This window comes from Heterodontus francisci, chromosome 5, assembly GCF_036365525.1.
Source record: "Heterodontus francisci isolate sHetFra1 chromosome 5, sHetFra1.hap1, whole genome shotgun sequence".
NCBI lineage: Eukaryota > Metazoa > Chordata > Chondrichthyes > Heterodontiformes > Heterodontidae > Heterodontus > Heterodontus francisci.
The window spans coordinates 110592174-110615283 of record NC_090375.1 but is presented as its reverse complement, the minus strand read 5'-3'; the positions used below and the strand labels follow the sequence as shown (position 1 = coordinate 110615283).

General features: G+C 43.9%; 1 protein-coding gene across 2 annotated transcripts in view; it reads right to left on the bottom strand.

The window, feature by feature from the left end:
• The window catches only part of LOC137369591 (sodium/potassium-transporting ATPase subunit beta-1-interacting protein 3), a 693785-nt gene that overhangs the window by 316514 nt on the left and 354161 nt on the right, over positions 1-23110 (bottom strand). For both annotated transcript variants that reach the window (XM_068030897.1, XM_068030898.1), the window contains exon 2: positions 20086-20223. In XM_068030897.1, coding sequence (XP_067886998.1) covers positions 20086-20223 — 138 coding nt within the window. The remainder of the gene's footprint in view (positions 1-20085; positions 20224-23110) is intronic.

Sequence of the window (23110 nt, the reverse complement as noted above, 5' to 3'; positions counted from 1 at the left end):
GTGGACCTCAGAGGGTCACATCCTCTCCCCGCATCAAGCACCAGCTCAGAGACATTCACCTCGGTTGGGATGTGTGTCTCCTCGGATTCGTGGTCACAACCTGGTGTCAGCACCACACAATCGTCGGTCCAGCTGCCAGAGGCAGTACTGGCCGATACCCCTGACAATCAGAGGACTATAGGAGGCCAGGCACAAGCTAATGATGAGCCTCTGATGACATCCATTCGGTGAGAGAAGTTGCAAGTACAGCATGAGGTGCGTGGAAATCTGGTGGAGTTACCAGAGACTTTGCGTGCTGGGACTCAGACTTTGGAGATCTCCATCCAGGGCTCCAGTACCGCACATTCTCTGTCATCTGTCCATCTGGCCTCCTCCAGTGACAGACTGGCAGCTGCAGCGGAGGGGTCGATCCTGGATGCAACGCATAGCCTCACAGAGAGAGTGGGCTCCATGGACCAGAACATTAGAGATCTGACTCAGATGCTCAGGCGACAGTTTGAAGCTGCTCATCCCTCTGAGGCTAGGACAGAGGACCAATTGAGCTTCAGGAGGGCACAGGGGCGGCAGCCGATTGTATACGGCGGCTCTTCTCAGGGCGCTCCTGATACATCCTGCAGCTCCTTGTCCTCTCTGCCAGTGACATCAGCACCGCATACTCCAAGGGTGTCAGAGGGTGTTCCTGACACTTCTCAGGGTCACCTTGAGATGCCACGGCTCACATGGCCTCGGGCGGGCAGAGGCCGCCTGCCAAAGTCTTCCAGAGCAGCGTGGCAGTCTGATCAGCCACCTGCCTCTGGTGTGGCTGGCGGTGAGGGATCGTCCACACGTGTGAACACTCGCAAATGTTTCAAAGATTCACAATAACATCACTCCGGGGTCACTGGTGCAATTTGTAAATATTTATTTGATACATAAACGCACTAAAACGTATTAAATTTTTCACTTGACGTTTTCAGATGTCACAAGTCAATGCTGATGTTGTAGGTGAGCTGGTTAATCTGCATGAGAAGGATTATTTGAGAGGTGACACATTTAGGCTGTGTGGTGTTTGATGGAAAGGTGGCCTTTATCAGCTGAGATTTCCCTGAAGGTGAGTGCCTCTGCACTACCAGCTCCTGTTAAGGCCTCATCCCAGATTGCCATATGAGTGTCTGGTTGCTGTGTCTCTGTTCAGGAGAAACGCCTGAGTATTAGACTCTCCCAGGTCTCCCTTGCACTTAACTCCCCCAGACTTCCAGCTCTCTCTCCCTGACGTTCAGGTGACTGCGGCCCCTCTTCCTTATCTGTATCACCATCCTTATCTGAGGATGCCTCGCGCTGAATGAGATCATCCTCCAGGGCCTCTCCCCTCTCCATCCCCAGGTTATGTAAGGCGCAGCAGACGACAATAATACTAGTTACCGTTGCTGGCGAGCACTGGAGGGCTCCACCTGAGCGATTGAGACACCTAAATCTCATTTTGAGAAGACCTTTCGTCTCTTCTTTGGTCACTGTGGTGGCCACATCGCTCTCATTGTAACATTCCTCTGCATCAGTCTTTGGGTTCCTCACCGGTGTCATCAGCCATGTCTTCAGCGGATAACCCCTGTCGCCAAGTATCCATCCTTGCAGGTGTTCAGGAGGGCTAAATGGTGCTGGCACCTGGGAGTTCCGCAGAATGAAAGCATCATGACTGCTTTCAGGGTAACGTGCACACACCTGCAATATACCCTTATGTTGGCCACAGACGATTTGAACATTCACTGAGTGGAACCCCTTGTGATTAATGAAGGCCCCTGACTGACCTGCAGGTGCTCTAATGGCCACATGAGTGCAGTCAATTACACCCTGGACCATGGGGAACCCAGCAATGGTGCTGTGTCCTCTGGCTCTCTCTGCCTGAGTGGCGGCGTCCGTCTTGAACTTGATGAACTGGTTGGCATGCCTGAATAAGGCGCCAGTCACAAACTTAATGCAGTGATGTGCTAATGGCTGGGAGACTCTGCTTATATCTGCTGATGAGGCTTGGAACGAGCCTGATGCATAGAAATTCAGTGCTACAGATACCTTCAGTGTGACCGGCATTGGATGGCCACCCACGCACTTGGAAGCGGCCTACTGGGTAGGCTCGTCTCCTGACAGGTGGTTGCACCCAGGCCACTCTGCCACCTTCTCCTTCTCCCTCTCCCCCATTACGAGGCTGCACTGGGCCAACAGGTTGCATGTTCCCCTGGCCAGTTGTCCTCCTGTCCCTCCTTGGGGTGCAGTCCACCTCATTAGATGAGCCATCTCCAGAGTGCACAATTCCCATTGATGCTGTGTTCCAGAGATGCAGTTAGTTAGGTATTACCAGCCTGCTGTAAGGACCGGCACACACAACCCCCAACCCTTCACCCAATAAATCAATACTGCTGGGGCCCGACCAGGAGTAACTAAGACTCAGATGACCCCTGCTGAACAAGCAGAAACTACCCTAAACTTTAAAGTCATGCAAAGAAATATCAATGAACAAAGAACCAAAAAAATGTACCTCCAACTCCTTTGTAGAGACACTGCCTGTCGCTCTTTTAAAGCTGCCAGGTTCCTGACATGTTCCCCGACGCGTTTTGCTGCCGTAAAATCTGACAGCTGATGTAAAATGGCTGTCAATTGGTTTATTAACGACCTTAACTGGCCTTTAATTGACTCTAAGCAGACGGCGAGTGGAGCCTCGATCTCACCCACTGTCTGACCAGCGTAAAATGGCGTTTGGGTGTCATCACACGGGGAGCTGACCCCATGTCATCACCCGCCATTTTACGTCTTGGCCACTGCAGAGGACTCCTGTTTTTACACGATAAAATTCCGGCCTTTGTCTTTGAAAGTGTCTGTGATGTCACAGGGTTGTCACATGTAGTGCTGTCGTACAGCTCTCTGAGTTCACTTTGGTTCCATCTGAGAATCACAACATTGGGTGTCTGGACCTCATACGATCTGGGCTGGTCACATATCCCAGCAACTTCTGCAGGATACCAAGTTCCTGATGCATGACCGCGGACTCTGACCTTCTGTCCTACTCGCAATCGAGCCAATTCTGGTCCTGTTTGCCTGTCATGTGAGGCTTTCATCTTCCCTTGTTTGGAAAGAAGTATATCCTTTACTGTGGAAAATTTAAAGAGCTGATGACTGGCAACATCACCAATCACCAGCAATCCCTCTAACCTCCAGGTACTTGCTGCAATGAACTGAAGCCTAAGGAGACACTCCCAGTCATATTAGCTCTTCATGTCAAAACTCTCGGCCTTTGTGTCGTCCTTTACATAGACCAATCGACGACTCGATCTGGATATTTTCGACCATCCTCAGTGTGTCACTGACTTCATGTATCATGACAATTCGTAAACCTTTGCATACTGGAAGTCCTGCGACAGCTGGTCGAGTTGTGTCTACAATATAAAACATTTGTGGTAGCCATTTGGAGCTCCCATAGCTGTACAGCAAGGTTTTCGCTCCAATGCACTTGATTGGAGAACCATTGTCGGCAATCATACCATAAATTCCCATTTCTTTAAGTACATGTCCTTCAATATACAGAGGGGTAGAATATTTGCACTTGCTCTGGTGAAAATTTTCATTCTGAGCTTATGCTTGCCTCTCTACTGTGGACATGTAATCCCGATCATGGTGAATGCCACAGATTGCATAATAGCATTGATACAATGATCCAAATTAACTATGTGGAATGCTTGCTCGCTGTTCGCATGAGTGCATTCTTCACCTGAGTCCTCTTGACAATCTGTCTCTCTGCTGACCTGATGTACCTGCTTGGGCTTTTGTTAGTGTGTTACTGACTTCATGTATCAAGACAATTCGTAAACCTCGGCATACTGGAAGTCCTGCGACAGCTGGTCGAGTTGTGTCTACAACTTGTGTTGGAATATCTTTTGTTGTGCTTGCCATCCTATCTGGCAGTCATTCTTCCTACATATGATCTGCCACACATACAGGAGCACATCTACAAACATTACACTCTGTCAAACGATACCCACAACTCTCTGGTCACGTGTGACGTGACATCACTTCCTCCAGTGACTCCGGTGCAGCTACCAACAGCAGACAAAGCACTGCAACTGAAAAAAACAGGTGCATAAGGGTCTTATTTACCTTTTCTTCCTTTGAGCTCTACCATAGTCACTACTATTTTCATTTAGATTTTTTTTTAGATTTAGAGATACAGCACTGAAACAGGCCCTTCGGCCCACCGAGTCTGTGCCGACCATTAACCACCCATTTATACTAATCCTACACTAATCCCATATTCCTATCACATCCTCACCTGTCCCTATATTTCCCTACCACCTACCTATACTAGGGGCAATTTATAATGGCCAATTTACCTATCAACCTGCAAGTCTTTTGGCTGCGGGAGGAAACCGGAGCACCCGGAGGAAACCCACGCAGACACAGGGAGAACTTGCAAACTCCACACAGGCAGTACCCAGAATTGAACCCTGGGTCGCTGGAGCTGTGAGGCTGCGGTGCTAACCACTGCGCCACTATGCCACCCTATATTACCTATATTTATGACCACAGAACAGGTAAATGTATGACTTTTTAAGTTTTTGTAAAGAACTGCATATGTTGTCTCAGTTTTACTTTGGACAATTCAAAGAATATCATAGAAAGTTTAAGGCGCAGAAACAGGCCACTTGGACCATTGTGTCTGTGCTGGCCGAAAAATGATCCACCGATTCTAATCCCATCTTCCAGCATTTGGTCCGTAGCCCTGCAGATTACGACACTTGAGGTGCATATCCAGACTCCTTTTGAATGAGTTGAGGGTCTCTGCCTCAACTAACCTTTCACACAGTGAATACCAGACCATCACCACCCTCTGGGTGAAAACGTTTTTCCTCATCTCCCCTCTAATTTTTCTACCAATCACTTTAAATCTATTCCCCCTTGTCACTTCTTTTTTTTCTTTCTTTTGGGCCTCCTTATCTCGAGAGACAATGGATACGCGCCTGGAGGTGGTCAGTGGTTTGTGAAGCAGCGCCTGGAGTGGCTATAAAGGCCAATTCTGGAGTGACAGGCTCTTCCACAGGTGCTGCAGAGAAATTTGTTTGTCGGGGCTGTTGCACAGTTGGCTCTCCCCTTGCGCCTCTGTCTTTTTTCCTGCCAACTACTAAGTCTCTTCGACTCGCCACAATTTAGCCCTGTCTTTATGGCTGCCCGCCAGCTCTGGCGAATGCTGGCAACTGACTCCCACGACTTGTGATCAATGTCACACGATTTCATGTCGCGTTTGCAGACGTCTTTATAGCGGAGACATGGACGGCCGGTGGGTCTGATACCAGTGGCGAGCTCGCTGTACAATGTGTCTTTGGGGATCCTGCCATCTTCCATGCGGCTCACATGGCCAAGCCATCTCAAGCGCCGCTGACTCAGTAGTGTGTATAAGCTGGGGGTGTTGGCCGCTTCAAGGACTTCTGTGTTGGAGATATAGTCCTGCCACCTGATGCCAAGTATTCTCCGAAGGCAGCGAAGATGGAATGAATTGAGACGTCGCTCTTGGCTGGCATACGTTGCCCAGGCCTCGCTGCCGTAGAGCAAGGTACTGAGGACACAGGCCTGATACACTCGGACTTTTGTGTTCCGTGTCAGTGCGCCATTTTCCCACACTCTCTTGGCCAGTCTGGACATAGCAGTGGAAGCCTTACCCATGCGCTTGTTGATTTCTGCATCTAGAGACAGGTTACTGGTGATAGTTGAGCCTAGGTAGGTGAACTCTTGAACCACTTCCAGAGCATGGTCACCAATATTGATGGATGGAGCATTTCTGACGTCCTGCCCCATGATGTTCGTTTTCTTGAGGCTGATGGTTAGGCCAAATTCATTGCAGGCAGACGCAAACCTGTCGATGAGACTCTGCAGGCACTCTTCAGTGTGAGATGTTAAAGCAGCATCGTCAGCAAAGAGGAGTTCCCTGATGAGGACTTTCCGTACTTTGGACTTCGCTCTTAGACGGGCAAGGTTGAACAACCTGCCCCCTGATCTTGTGTGGAGGAAAATTCCTTCTTCAGAGGATTTGAACGCATGTGAAAGCAGCAGGGAGAAGAAAATCCCAAAAAGTGTGGGTGCGAGAACACAGCCCTGTTTCACACCACTCAGGATAGGAAAGGGCTCTGATGAGGAGCCACCATGTTGAATTGTGCCTTTCATATTGTCATGGAATGAGGTGATGATACTTAGTAGCTTTGGTGGACATCCGATCTTTTCTAGTAGTCTGAAGAGACCACGTCTGCTGACGAGGTCAAAGGCTTTGGTGAGATCAATGAAAGCAATGTAGAGGGGCATCTGTTGTTCACGGCATTTCTCCTGTATCTGACGAAGGGAGAACAGCATGTCAATGGTCGATCTCTCTGCACGAAAGCCACACTGTGCCTCAAGGTAGACGCGCTCGGCCAGCTTCTGGAGCCTGTTCAGAGCGACTCGAGCAAAGACTTTCCCCACTATGCTGAGCAGGGAGATTCCACGGTAGTTGTTGCAGTCACCGCGGTCACCTTTGTTTTTATAGAGGGTGATGATGTTGGCATCGCGCATGTCCTGGGGTACTGCTCCCTCGTCCCAGCACAGGCATAGCAGTTCATGTAGTGCTGAGAGTATAGCAGGCTTGGCACTCTTGATTATTTCAGGGGTAATGCTGTCCTTCCCAGGGGCTTTTCCGCTGGCTAGGGAATCAATGGCATCACTGAGTTCCGATTTGGTTGGCTGTATGTCCAGCTCATCCATGACTGGTAGAGGCTGGGCTGCATTGAGGGCAGTCTCAGTGACAGCATTCTCCCTGGAGTACAGTTCTAGGTAGTGCTCAACCCAGCGGTCCATCTGTTTGCGTTGGTCAGTGATTATGTCCCCCGATTTAGATTTGAGGGGGGCGATCTTCTTGATGGTTGGCCCAAGAGCTCTCTTCATGCCATCATACATTCCTCTGATGTTTCCGGTGTCTGAGGCCAGCTGAATATGACTGCATAGGTGTTGCCAGTAGTCGTTTGCGCAACGCCTAGCTGTTCTTTGTGCAGTACTTCTGGCTGCTTTAAGTGCTGCGGATGTTAAATCGCTGGGGGCTTTCTTGTAGTTCAAAAGTGCAATGCGCTTAGCGGCTATGACAGGTTCCAGCTCTTCATTATGAGATTGAAACCAGTCTGCATTTCTCTTCGCACTTTTGCCGTAGGTGGTCAAAGCTGACTCATAGATGGCGTCTCTGATGTGGGCCCACTTGGTCTCAGCATCCCCTGTGGGAGTGTTTTGAAGGGCTGTTACAAGTGAATTTAGAAATTTTTGTAACAGCTGTGGGTGAGAAATTCTGCTCGTGTTGATGCGCGGGTGGCCCTTCTGCTTGGAATGATGCAACTTCTTTGGTCTGAGTCTAACCTTGCTGCACACCAGGGAGTGGTCGGTGTCGCAGTCCGCACTGTGGAAGCTGCGTGTGATTTGAACACTGTTTAAGGCGGCTCGCCTTGTGACAATGAGGTCTAGCTGGTGCCAACGACGTGATCTTGGGTGCCTCCATGAAACCTGGTGACAGGGTTTAGTGTGAAAGAACGAGTTGGTGATGCAGAGGTTATGATAGGTACACAACTCAAGCAGTCTCTGCCCGTTCTCATTCATCCTTCCAACGCCATAGCGCCCAAGGCAGGAGGGCCATGAGTCATGGCCCCTTGTCACTGACCTCTGCTAAAGTGAATAGACCCTTCACCTCCACTCTATCCAGGCCCCTCACAATTTTGTACATTTCAATCAAATCTCCCCTCAGCCTTCTCTGTTCCAAGGAGAACAACCCCAGCCTATCCAATCTTACAAATAGCCGCATTTTTCCAATCCTGGCAACATCCCCGTAAATCTCCTCTGTACCTTCTCTAGTGAAATTACATCCTTTTTGTAATGAGGTGACCAGAACTGCACACAGTACTCAAGTTGTGGCCTAACCAATGAGTTATACAGTTCCAGCATAATCTCCCTGCTTTTATATTCTATACCTTGGCTAATAAAGGAAAGGGTTCCACATGCCTGCTTAACCACCTTATTGACCTGTCCTTCTACCCTCAGGGATCTGTGGACATTCACTCTAAGGTCCCTTACTTCCTCTACACTTCTCAGTATCTTCCCAGTAATTGTGTGTTCCTTTGCCTTGTTTGATCTCCCCAAATGCATCACCTCACACTTCTCCAGGTTGAATTCCATTTGCCACTTTCCTGCCCATCTGACCTGACCATCAATATTTTCCTGCAGCCTACAGCTATCCTCCTCGCTATCTACCAAACGGCCAAGCTTTGTGTCGTCTGCAAACTTCTTGATCATGCCCCCCACATGTATGTCCAAATCGTTAATATAGACCACAAAAAGCAGGGGACCCAATACTGAGCCCTGCGGAACACCACTGAAAACACCCGTCCAGTCGCTAAAACACCCATCAATAATTACCCTTTGTTTCCTACCACTGAGCTAATTTTGCATCCACCTTGCTGCATTTCCCTGGATTCCATGGGATTTTATTTTTTTAACCAATTTGCTATGTGGGACCTTGTCAAAACCCTTGCTAAAATCCATGTAGACCACATCAACGGCACTACTCTCATCTATCTTCCTGTTACAGCTTCAAAAAATTCCATCAAGTTGGTCAGACAAGATCGTCCCTGAACAAATCCATGCTGGCTATCCTTGATTAGCCTGTGCCTTTCTAAGTGGCAGTTTATCCTGTCTCTCAGAATAGATTCCAATACTGAGGTTAGATTGACTGGCCTGTAATTATTCGGTCTATCCTTCGCTCCCTTTTTAAACAGAGATACAATGTTAGCAGTCCTCGAATCCTCCAGCACCATACCTACATCCAGTGAGGACTGGAAAATGATGGTCAGACCTTCTGCTATTTCCTCTTTTGCTTCTTTTAAGAACATAGGGTATGTTTCATCTGGCCCTGGTGATATATCAACTTCAAGGATGCGAGTCCCATTAATACTTCCTCTCTCCCTATGTTTATCACATTCAATACTTCACACTCCTCCTCCTTAACTACAGTATCTGCATCGTCCCCCTCTTTTGTGAAGACAGACGCAAAGTATTCATTAAGAACCATCCCAACATCTTCTGCCCCTACACATAGCTTACCTTTTTGGTCTTTTATGGGCCCTACTCTCTCCTTCATTATCCTCTTCCTCTTAATGTATTGATAAAACATCTTTGGGTTTACCTTGATCTTGCTTGCCAATATTCTTTCATGCCCTCTCTTTGCTTTCCTAATTTCCTTTTTGATTTCACCCCTCCAATTTCTATACTCCTCTCGGCTTTCTGTAGTATTGAGTTCTCGGTGTCGGACATAAGCTTTCCTTTTCTGCCTTATCTTACTCTGTAGGCTCCTTGACATCCATGGGACTCTAGATTTAGCCATCTCACCCTTTTTCTTTGTGGGAACATGTTTACTCTGAATCCCTTGAATCTCCCCTTTGAATGCCTCCCACTGTTCTGACACTGATTTACTTTCAAGTAGCTGTTTCCAGTCCACTTTTGCTAAATAACTCCTCAGTTTAGTAAAATTGGCCTTGCCCCACTTGAGAACTCTAACTCCTGTTCTATCCTTGACCTTTTCCATAATTATGTTAAAACTGACTGAATTATGATCACTATCACCAGAATGCTCTCTCACTGCCACCCCTTCCACCTGCCCATCTTCATTTCCTAAAACTAATCTAAAACTGCGCCCTCTCTTGTTGGACTTGCTACATACTGGGCAAGAAAGTTCTCCTGAATGCACCTCAAGAGTTCTGCTCCCTCAATTCCTTTCACACTAAAACTATCCAAGTTAATATTGGGATAGTTAAAATCCCCTACTATTACTGCCCCATTGTTCGTGAACTTCTCAGAGACTTGCCTACATATCTGCTCTTCTATCTCCCTCTGACTGTTTGGGGATCTATAGTACACTCCCAGTAGCGTGATTGCCCTTTTTTTGTTCCTTAGCTCAATCCATGTGGCCTAATTTGATGAACCTTCCAACGTATCATCCCTCCTCACAGCTGTAATAGTTTCCTTGACCAAAGTTGCCACTCCGTCTCCATTCTTACCCCCCTCCATATTGCATCTGTAAACCCTGTAACTAGGAACGTTGAACTGTCATTCCTGCCCCTCCTTAAGCTTTGTTTCTGTAATAGCTATGATATCATACTGCCAGGTGTCTACCTGTGCCCTTAGCTCATCGGTTTTATTTGCTATGCACCTTGCATTGAAATAGATACCCTTGAGCACTGCCAAACTCTTTTTTTTAATTTTCTAACCTCTGTCTTCCAGACTCATCCATTAACTTTCTGCCTTCCATTTTCATTTCAGATTTTGTCCCAACTGTGTCTACCCTCAGGTTCCCATCCCCCTGCCAAACTAGTTTAAACCCTCCCCAACAGCACTAGCAAAACGTCCCGCACGGTGTATATAGGTGTATATTAAAAACTGAAAGATGAAGAGATGCATTAATGCCAAAATAATGTTAGAGTGTTTGAGTGCATATGGAGTTATATGTTCAAAGTGTTTTTCTCCCATATTTACCTCTTTTGATTTGTGAAATCCTGGTGTTAATGCCAAACTCCTAAGGGTTTCCTGGCTACAAGTAGCAGTGTTGGGTGGCTATTAAGCCCACACTGGAAAACCAAAAGCAGTTCCAAAATCTCATTAACTATGTAGGCAACTTCCATATGTGCTTGCATTGGAGCCAGGTGCCTTCCTTGGCCGAGTTGCTCATTGTGTTCAAATGTAGTTAATTGTGTACACCCACATGTTCACAGATCATAAGATAATTATGAATTAGGGAGCTATTTGGTCTATTTTCATACAGCTTTCCAAAATGATTCTAAAATTCCTCAATCATGGCATCCATTTTTTTCTTAAATGCTTCCAGGACCTTTGCCTCTCTGGCAGTTTATCTCACATATTGATGACTCCGCATGGAAATTGATTTTTTTCTATCACCTGTCGAATTGACTTTTATTATTTTGAACATGTAGTTCTACTTCCACAGTTTAATTTAAAGTCATATTCCAGGTTAACTGTCTCTATATACATTACAATCTTATATATTTATACAATCATCTCTGAAGTACTTCTAAGACAATTTTAATTGCAAGCTGACGTAGATTTAAGATAATTTGCAAAAGAATCAGAGACGACATGAGGGAAAAAAATTACACAGTGAGTTGCAAAAATCTGGAATGCACTGCCTGAAAGGATGGTGGAAACAGATTCAATAATAACTTTCTAAAGGGAATTGGATAAATACTTGAAAAGGAAAAAGTTTCTGGGCTATGGGGAAAGAGCGGGATAATGGGATTAATTGGATAGCTCTTTGAAATAGCCGGCACAGGCACGATGGGCTGAATGGCTTCCTTTGTGCTGTATCATTCTATGATTCTACAAAATTACTCATAATTCAACACAAACTCACAGCAAATTTACAATATTATTCAGTGTATCCATAAGGGGCATTGTTGTAGAACAGGAAAAGTTTACATTGCTTCAGTAAGGATTCTTTGAAAGTGATAGAACAAAAGTTGCCTTACTCTGCATCTGTCCTGTGCTCTATCTGATCTGGAAATGTAGGATTCACTATCTGCATCCATTCACCAGCATTAACTACCTTTACCATATAAAGCAGAAAACAAATCACCTAAAACAAGTAGAAAATTTGATTTTTATACATACAATTCTGTGCCAGCCTCTTGAGTATTTTCCTAACAGGGAAATAAAGTAGAATACTATAGTATACAATATGTTACCAAGAACAAAAGACTCTTGGGTTACAATAGGAATGGTCCAAATGACAAACAAATTGAGCTTGGTACTGTTTATATCAGTGAATCAACTACAGTTTGATGTTTAAGATTTTTTTATTTATCTTTCTTTTTCTCTTGAAAGCTGGGTAGCATTTCACCAACACTGGCTGCCCTCCAGCATATTGCCCAAGTGGCATTGTTCATGAGTGAACAAGACAGAGGGGGTTAAAATGGGTTAGGTAGCACCCATTTTTCAGGGACGACCCAGCTTCCTAAGTACCCCCAAAATGGGGAGCAGGAAGCATATATATGTTTCCAATTGGAAGTGCACATTACCACATTGGGTAAGTTCAAACAAGAGGCACCTTCACCCATTCCTGAAGCAGGCAAATAAGGTGCCTAATGCCTGCTTCAGCTCTCTGCTGCACTTTTGGTTTGCTCAAGGTAGCTGGCTTCCTCAGGCAAACTATGCCTAAATATCGCATAAATAAAGAGAAAGTAAGCAGTTCCATAGTTGCTACCATTCCTGGTCTGAAGATCTCTGACCTCCAACAACCAGACCCCTTGTGTTCTATTGCAGAAAGTCAGGTCGTGAAGGACAGAACTGGAGCCAATCTTCACACATTCCTATGAGCATTTATTTGCAGAGTTACACATTACAAACGAGCACTTCTTCACCCAACCACCATAGTTTCTATTCCCCTTTATAGGAGCACAAATGACTTGCAGTTAATACTCACCACCTGTATGCAATGAAACAATTGATATGCAATTAATAGATTCCTTTCTCTCTCTTTAAAAAAAAATAGAGTTTTTATGTACAACCAAAATTTCAAAAAAATTAAATCAAATCAAAGACCTGCATATTCTGTACAAAGCATTACATTGCTAGATGCCCTCTTCTAGGATCTCAAACAATTTATTTGTACATACATTTCTTGTTGTAAAACAATCAAACAGTTGATGACTTGCATCCAATCATTTCATTTTAGAGATTTCCTTTCTCTCCTGCATTTGTTTCAAGCTAGTAAGGGCAATCTGTAACCTTTTCTCACTCACACTTTTCATCGAATCTACATTATCTGACAATGAATGATTATCTAAATAACATTTAATGGGTATATTATCTTCAGTATGCCCATTGTACGGAATCTCACTTAAAATATTTTACAAATAGAATTCCATATGAACTGCCTCCACAAGAGACAGGGTTTCAGCAGCCTGAGTACTTTTAACAGCCCTTTTTATTTCTTAGCTTCCTAAACTAAAGAACAACATTTCCCATTTCATTCATAAGAAATATTATGAAACCAACTGCACGGGAATACCCCTCATGAAGATTAGCACATGAAATATCACTAAAAATGATTAGTTTCAGGTTCTTTGGGTCACATAAGGATGGGTACTTGAGTACGCATTTCTCCAGATTTATTTTTTAAAATGTTTTATTTGCCCTTAAAACATTCTCTAAGGTGTTTCATCATTGTACTTAACTCCAAAACACCAAAACTAGCATCTGGGCTAGGCTGAGTGCCTAACCAATTCAATTGACCAATCAAGCTTCACAATTGCTCTGTCTCTTCTTTAGATATAACATCATCTTTCTGTGATGACCCAAAATGATTAACCAAGATGGCAGTAACACTCCCTAAATTGGATTATTGATTTAAAATTATTTGAGACCTACTTCACTTAATAGCTAAACCAATCTATTTAAAAGCCCCACAAGCCTGACTCCCAATTTCAAATTCGTTTCTAAAATTATTAATAACACATTTCTCAAATTCTGTAGTTCCACCCCATAAGAAATTATCAACATGCATCATGAAGATGCTGTAGATTTCCTTTATCATACCAAAAAAACATTGTGGGATCTGCTTTTAGTAGAACACAATCTATTTTCAGCAAAATTTGTAAAATGGAGGAGATGGTGGCATAGTGGTAATGTCACTGAACTAGTAATCCAGAGGCCCAGGACAATGCCTTGGGGACAGGGTTCAAATCCCACCACAGCAGCTGATGGAATTTAAATTCAATTAATTAATTAATAAGTTCAATTAATTTATAAAAATAAAATCTGGAATTGAAAGCTAGTCTCAATAATAGTGCCATGAAGCTATCATCAATTGTCGTAAAAACCCATTTGGTTCACTAATGTCTTTTAGGGAAGGAAATCTGCCGTCCTTACCTGGTCTGGCCTAAATGTGACTCCAGACCCACAGCAATGTGATTGACTCTTAACTGCCCTCTGAAATGGCCAAGCAAGTCACTCAGTTGTCAAGGGAAATTAAGGATGGGCAACAAATGCTGGCCTTGCCAGTGACGCACACATCCCATGAAAGAATAAAAGAAAATGGATCTCAGCGAAAGATACCTGGAACTTCTGCATCTGCTGCCTCTATGGGTGGTTTCAAAAACACTTATCTCTGAAAAGTATGTCCCTGCAGGAAATGCAGCTTTCATGTTGATTGACCTACTCTCCTTTGAATATGTGGCAAAAAGAGCTAAAAAGACTTTTAAGTTTACTTTGCCAGCAGGGGAGAAACCAGTCTTTATCACCCAGTCACTGTTTAAAACCCCGAGAAACTAGTGTCACTTTAGCCTTGTAAGTCCCATCTGCAAGGATGTTTTGGTACACATCCACCTTTGCGACAAGTCTGGTTGACCCTTATTTGATACCTCCAAACTCTCTCCAACTATCTAACTCCCTTTGTTTTGCCTCTCTTATTAGTTTTTCCTCATGTTTAGTGGCAGAAAACAAAACTTCACAATCATGAAGATTTCTACTTCTATTATGTGACAGTTCTGTGGTCTTTATTTCATTGTGTAATCTATTCAAGCCACAGCTTCTACTTCCACTTTTATATCCAGCGGGGCTACCACTGCGAGATCTCCCTCTTGCACTATCGGAGGGTCTTTTTCCTGTACTTGACCATTTTCTGGCACAAGAGTCACATCCAGACTCACCATCAGTACTTGCACTGCACTTTATACTTTCAACTCTTTCAATCCATTCTGCCAGTTCATGGACCTCGCATCTTGGCCATCATCCTGAACGTTCAACCAATATTTAAGTTCTTCCTGCACGTCCCACAATTATTACATTGATACATTAAGTAGACCCCTCTGGAATATATGTCACCAGTGTACCCACTCTATGCGAATCACTCACATCATCAGTATTCAGTCCTTGATCTACTGTATTCTGTCCCTCAGGACCTTCATCACAAAGCATGAGCATTTGAGGTACAAGGTGCCTCGCTTATTTCTATCAGCTGCTTACAGTCCAAAATTTTGTAATTCATTCCCATTAATGGTGAGGAATCAACCTTAACAGTTTGATTGCCATGTTTGGTAAGTATTGTCTTTTCATCGCTATCTATTACATTACCAGGTCCTTTCCATTCCCTATTTTACAGTATATCAAATCTTCTGAATTAAACTCCGTCTCAGATGATCTTATACAATGCCTCAGTGCTCTCCGAATTTTCTCCGAGACCTCAGCCTTGATGTCGCCTACATGCAATGCATTCAAATGTGCAGAAAAAATGTAACTAATTGTAGTACCTTTGAGAGCAGGATCACTATTGCACAGAACAGAAGGCAACTTGGGATTTCACCCACAGACAAATTGATAGGGACTATACCCTCAAACCATCCGGAGTGAACTCTTTGCATGAACTGCACATGCCAGGCAGTTGTCAATGTGCAGTCTAGTTGATCAACTAAAATATAATCCATCATTTTGTTGATCACTGCATGATCTATTTCACAATGGAATCAAAGAATGGCCACAGCACAGAGGGAGGCCATTCAACTTGTGGCAGCACTGGGTCTCTGCAAATGCAACTCAGCTAGTCCCACTCTTCTACCTTTTCCCTGTAGTCCTGCAATTTTTTTCTCTTCAGATATTTACACTTTTGAAAGCCAAGATTGAATCTACCTCCACCACATTGTCAGGAAGTGCATTCCAGATCTTAACCACTTGCTATGTAAAGAAGTTTTTCCTCATGTTGCTTTTGGTTTTTTTGCCATTCACCTTAAATTGGTGTTTTCTAGTTCTCGACCCTTCTGCCAATGGGAACAGTTTCTCCCCATATACTCTGTCCAGACCTCTCTTGAATTTGAACACCTCCATCAAATCTTATATCAACCTTCTCTTTTCTAAGGAGAAATGGCCAGCTTCTCTAATCTATCCTCATAACTTAAGTCACTCATCCCTGGAACCATTCTTGTAAATCTTTTCTGCATCCTCTCCACTGCCTTCACATTCTTCCTAAAACTGTGATGTCCAGAATTGGACACAATACTCCAGTTGAGGGCAAAACAGTATTATAAAGGTTCACAATAAGGTACTTGCTTTTGTACTTTATGCCTCTATTCATAAAGCCCAGGATGTCTTATTAACTGCTTCCTCAACCTGCCCTGCCACCTTCAATGACTTGTTCCTACATCCCTTTTAGAATTGTATCCTTTATTTTATATACCACTCCTCGTTTTTCCTCCCAAAATGTATCAGTTCACACTTCTCTGCATTAAACTTCATCTGCCATATATCTGCCCAATCCACCAGCCTGTTTATATCCTCTTGAAGTCCATCTCTATCCTCCTCACAGTTCACAATACGTCTAAGTTTTGTGTCATGTTCACAATACTTCCGAGTCCCTTGCTGCGGTATTCATAACCATAACATTCATATTTTCACACATGTCTCTGAACTCATCATTGACAAGTTCCCCTCCATTATCAGTCAGAAACTTCATAGGTGACCCAAGTCCAGTTCCTATCCAGTTCTCCATGATTTTGTCTATCATAATCCTTTTGTTCTTACTATGTATTATTGTAGAAAGACTAAATTAAGTCTATAAAATGTAGGATGAACATATTTTTGTCTTTACCCAATACATTTAGATCCATGGCAACTACTTTGTTAAATTCATGTGCCAATGGAGGCTTACAAAAGGACGTGGCAGCATCCTCTGATACTTTTTACAGATATCACACGTCTCATAATCTCTTCTATTAGCCTTGTATGCTATTCATCAACTACACCGGCATCTTTTAGTAGGATTTTTAACCTTTGAAAAGTAGGGTGAGCAAATTGTCTATGCAATTTTAAGACAACTTGTTTTTTTTCCCTCTCTGATTCTTATCACTTGATGCCGTTAATACTTGTCTAAAACTCTGATGAGAAACACCAGGCTTTGTTAAGGTTATGGAATCATGTCCTTACTGGATAACTTGCAGACTTTCAAAAAATAATTGCCTTATCATGCTCCATGTCAAATTTCATTTGTACCTTTTTCATAGAAGTTTTACTCAACAGCATAGGTATCTTGTTAGAAACTACATCAGTAATCATAAAATGGCTTAGTCCAGCTATTTTACGTTTACTCTTTAGTGACCTTAATGTGTTGCAATTGCCAAACCTAAGGCAAGCAGTACTTTTATATTCCTTAACCTTGTCTGGGGCTCCTTGAAGCTTACCATTTGTGCGTGGGGGACTAATGCTGTGCTGGCGGAGGGAAGGCCGAAGACTGGCTGCTCCGGCATTCAACCCCCTGAAAGTATTAAAAGGTGAAAGGTATCAACTGAAACGTTAACTCTGTTTTTTCTCCACAAATGCTGCCAGACCTGTTGAGTATTTCCAGCATTTTCAGTTTTTATTTTAAATTTCCAGCATCCGCAGTATTTTGCTTCGGTGTTAGCAGGGCATTTGGCTCCGGTACTCACCCAATTGCTACACTGCACATACATTTTCAGAAATACAGAGTAAAAAGAACCAGGAACCCAAGGTGTTTTATTTTGCTCCTTCCTAATTCAAGGACACTAAGGCTAATTGTAGTGCTCCAACTACTACAACAACTCAGATCAGTTTTATGAGAAATTAATGCATTATTGACTAGTTCAGTGAGTTTCCAGTCACAAGATGGATACAGATAAGGAAGACCTATCAGCCTACTTAAGCTCATCTATCTGCAAACATACTACAGTACACCTATTGTGACATGCAACAATTTCTTCATTGATTTCAGGTCTTTCACATCCACTGCTCTACCTGAAAGTTCATTCCATGTGTAAAGCTAATTCCTTTCTCTTTATGTACGAAAGGACTCTCTGACATTAGTGCTAAGTTTGTCTTTTACTCCCTTAACCTGACCCTCATTTCATGAGATGTGGGCATTGCTGGCAAGGCCATCATTTATTGCCCAACCCTTAATTGCCCTCGAGAAGGTGGTGGTGAGCTGCCTTCTTGAACCGCTGCAGTCCATCTGGTACAGGTACACCCACAGTGCTGTTAGGGAGAGAGTTCCAGAATTTTGACCCTGTGATGGCGAAGGAATGGCGATATAGTTCCAAGTCAGGATGGTATGTGGCTTGGAGGGGAACGTGCAGATGGTGGTGTTGGCATCTGTTGCTCTTGGCCTTCTAAGTGGAAGAGGTTGTGGGTTTGGAAGGTGCTGTCAAAGGAGGCAGTGAGTTAATGCAGTGCATCTTGTATATGGTACACATTGCTGTCACTGTGCGTGGTGGCATAGGGAGTGAATGTTTAAGGTGGTGGATGGGGCACCAATCAAGCGGGCTGCTTTGTCCTGGATTGCATTGAGCTTCCTGAGTGCTCTTGGAGCCGTTCTCATCCAGGAAAGTGCAGAGTATTCCATCACGCCCTTGACTTGTGCCTTGTGCACAGGCTTTATGGAGTCTGGAAGTGGGTTACTTGCCACAGGATACTGTCTTGGTTTAGTTTGAAGCAGTCTTCCAAACTCCATCATTATCCATATCATTTTCTGTTTTGCTTTTCAAGGATAATACCCAAGGTTCTCACATTATTCCTCATTATTCAGTCTTACATTGGTTGTGGATTCTGTGATTAGAACTGGACATGATTCTCAAGCTGTGGTTTAATCAGAGGGTTAACAACTTTAACCATGACTTCTTACAGCTTGTGCTCTAGATTTTGGCTCTGTGGCCAGGATTTTATGCACCCCTCCCGAGGCAAGGTTGGAAGCGAGGCGGGGGCAGTGGGGGCACAGAGAATCATCAGGGGTGGCGGCGGGATGGAGGGCCCATCGCCTGCCCATTGCCTAGTGATCTTCCTGGGGATGGGATTGGACAATGATGGCCTTCCCGCCCAGAAGCTAATTGAGGCCTTTAAGTGGCCTATTAAGGGCATCTTCCCGCTGCTGCTGGGAGCATACCAGCGGTGGGGGTGGGGGGAATCTGTTGCACAGGGAGGATGCCTTGCAAGATGAGGTACCCTCCTTGTGGGCTTGGGGGGAGGGTCTCTCCTCCATGGACAATTTGTGGCTCATGAAAGACCCCTACCGGGAACAATATTACCCAAAAGGACCCCCTCCCCTCGACTGAACGGCCATACCCCCATCCCACTTCGCTGGGGCCTTCTGGACTGGCCCTGGTGGCCCTGCCTCACCTACCTCTACTCCAGGATTCCAACACTGGGCCTGGGTCCGAGGCATCTGCAGTACCGGCAGTGGTCACTCCTCCCAATGGCACTGCCAATACTGCTGAGCAGCCAGCCCTCTCATTATCTGGCAGCTCTTGGAGGCAGGATCCCCATCCCTTTAAAAACTTTAAAGGGATGGGAATTCCATCTCCTAAAACTTTGAATCAAAAAGACTGGCGGTTCACTCCAGGGGGACACGAAAAGGCAAAGGCAGGGCTCCCCCCGACTTTTCGGCCCGTCACCTGAAGTCCCGTCTCCAGCACAAAATCCAGCCTTATAATTCAACATTCTGTTCGTTTCAGAATAAAATTAATCATACTAAAGAACTTTATTCAACTTTGACCTCCGTTATATAGCCACTGACAGTGAATAACAAAAGACAACTGCATATCATATTCCTTGAACAGCCTGATTCCAGTTAGCACTATTATATTACTACTGTTTATGACTGTAATTTTGAATAGCATGGCAATTTAGTATGTTGGCACTGCATCCCATTTTACCACAGAATTGTAGAGCACCGGTTCACATCTGTGGCTCATCGAGAGGTGGTAGATGGAGATTATCTGCTTTGCGACAACGATAAAAGAAAATCAGGGGTGAGTCACCATGGACTCGTGCTATGCACAATTGTAGAGGCACTGGCTGAGATCTGGGAACAAACTACCTGGCCATCATCTTGCCCTGGAAGTAGTATACAGTATTTAGAGAACAGGAGATGAATCTCAGTGCACCATCATTTATCAGTGAACATAAAGTTTTCTGGATCATTGCTATGTTCATGGTTACATGATTTGCTAGAAAGTGAGTTCAGCATTTTGTTTCCTTTAATGAAAATGAAAAACTTACCACCACAATGTAGCGAGGCCTGTATTGAATTGTTCCAAATAGGCCCAGTATGACAACAATTATGTGAAGGAAGTTGGCCAGAATGGGAGCCCACTGGTAACCCAGGAAATCAAAGATCTGTCTCTCCAATGCTGCCAGCTATGAGAAAAGACAAGAAAATGCTTTTTTAGAAACTGGGAAGTGGATTTATACGCATATTCAATTCATATTATGGTTGGCATCTATAAATACAGTTGGCACATGCTTACAATACTCCTAGACATTTTCGAAGCAATTTAAAAAGTTAAAGGGCTTTAAACATAATTTACCACAAAAATTACTTGCCATTTCAGATCTATTGCAACAATTCTAAACAAAAAAATTTGAATCACTCCCATCACTAAGTGGGACTGAAATTCTGTTTGCCATGAGAGGGCAGTAATGTCCCCTCGCCACCCTTCACCACCACCATCCCCCCTTTCCCCATCTCCACCCCCCCCCCACCTCCCCCCTCCCCCCCGCCCACAGACCCATGTATTGTTTACATTGTTTGGTACTTTACACCATCTATTTATCATTTTTCTCTTGTAATCAGATATTGGTCATGCTGGGTTGTACTGTGTCACACGGAAACCCAAGTGCTTCAGAAGTGTAACCTTGGGGACAGACTCTCCAGTGTTTACTGAAGCTCTTTTAGCCTGACAGCTTGTTTGTAACCCAAATTTCATGGGTCTTTGATGTCATCATATCCACAAACATGGTGGCCTTCATTTAAGCAGCTCAGCTGATGCAGAAACAATTGCCTGTCTCGTGTCAGTAGCATTCGTATAATATAAAAATGCCAAAAGATTATTGCGACCTCAGTGTAGACTATTTTATATATAGCAGTATGTGTCCATTAAAAATGTGCAGATAGTACAATGATGAGGAAGGGGAAAGGTAGGGCAAACAAATCCAGAGCTCCCTGGATGACAAAAGAGGTAGCGATTAAGATAAAGAAGAAAAAGTGTGCTTATGACAAATGCCAGGTAGAAAATACTATTGATAACCAGACTGAATATAGAAAGTCCAGAGAGGAAGTGAAAAAGCAAATAACAGAAGCAAAGCGAGAGCATGAAAAGAGACTGGAAGTTAGCATTAAAGGAAATCCCAAAATTTTCTATTGGCATATAAATGTAAAAGGGTGGTAAAAGGAGGAGTGGGGCCAATTAGGGACCATAAAGGTGTTTACCCATGGAGGCAGAGGGCATAGCTGAGGTATTAAATGAATACTTTGCATCTGTCTTTACCAAGGAAGGAGATGCAACCTAGGTAATGGTGAAAGAGGAGGTATTTCAGACACTTTATATTTAAAATTGATAAAGAGGATGTATTGATAGGCTGCCTGTACTTAAAGTGGATAAAGCACCAGGACCGGATGAGATACATCCATGAATACTGAGGGAAGTGAGGGTGGAAATCGCAGAGGCACTGGTCATAATTTTTCAGTCTTCTTTAGACTCAGGGGTGGTGCCAGAGGACTGGAGAATTGCAAACATTACACCTTTGTTCAAAAAAGGGTGTAAAGATAAGCCCAGCAACTGCAGGCCAGTCAGTTTAACTTTGGTGGTGGGGAATCTTCTAGAAAAAATGATCTGGGACAAAATTAATAGTCACATGGACAAATGTGGGTTAATTAAGGAAAGCCAACATGGATTTCTTAAGGGAAAATCATGTTTAATTAACTTGCTGGAGTTTTTTGAGGAGGTAACAGAGAGGGTTGATGAGGACAATGCTGTTGATGTGGTGTTCATGGACTTTGATAAGGCGTTTGATACAGTGCCACGCAACAAACTTGTGAGCAAACTTGTAGGTCATGGAAGAAAAGGGACAGTATCAACATGGATACGAAATTGGCTGAGTGACAGGAAACAAAAAGTAGTGGTTAATGGATGTTTTTCAGGCTGGAGGAAGGATTGTAGTGGAGGTCCCCAGGGATCAGTGTTGGGACCCTTGCTTTTCCTGATATATATCTTAATGACCTAGTCCTTGGTGTACAGGGCACAATTTCAAAATTTGCAGATGATACGAAACTTAGAAGCATTGTGAACTGTGACGAGGATAGTGTAGAACTCCAAAAGGAATAGACAAGTTGGTGGAATGGGCAGACAGGTGGCAAATGAAGTTCAATGCAGAGAAATGTGAAGTGATTTATTTTGGTAGGAAGAATATGGAGAGACAATATAAAATAAAGGGTACAATTCTGAAGTGGGTGCAAGAGCAGAGGGACCTGGGTATATATGTGCATAAGTTATTGAAGGTGGCAAGACAGGTTGAGAGAGCGGTTAATAAAGCATACAATGTCCTGGGCTTTATTAATAGGGCATAGAGTACAAGAGCAAGGAATTTGTGTTGAACTTCTATAAGACACTATTCGGTCTCAGCTGGAGTACTGTGTCCAGTCTGGGTGCCACACTTTAGGAAAGACGTCAGGGTATTGGAGAGAGTACAGAAGAGATTCACGAGAATGGTTCCAGGGATGAGGAACTTCAGTTATGAAGATAGATAGGTAAGTTAGGATTGTTTTCTCTGGAAAATAGAAGGCTGAGAGGTGATTTGATAGAAATACTCAAAATCATGAGGGTTCTGGACAAAGTAGATAGACAGACTGTTCCCACTCTTGAAAGGATCGAGAACAAGAGGGCACAGATTTAAAGTATTTGGTAACAGAAGCAAAAGTGACACGAGGAGAAACTTTATCATGCAGCGAGTGGTTAAGTTCTGGAATGCACTGCCTGAGAATGTGGTGAAGGCAGGTTCAATTGAAGCATTCAAAAGGGAATTAGACTACTATATGAAAAGGAAGAATGCGCAGTGTTACGGGGAGAAGGCGGGCGAAATGACACTGAGTGAATTGCTCTTTCAGAGAGCCGGTGTGGATATGATGGGCCAAATGGCCTCCTTCTGCACTGTAACAATTCGATGATTCTGTGATGTATTGGATTGGAGGACCAATATTAATGTCACACAATGAGAGGGTCTCTACCTCAGCACATTTGCTATGGAG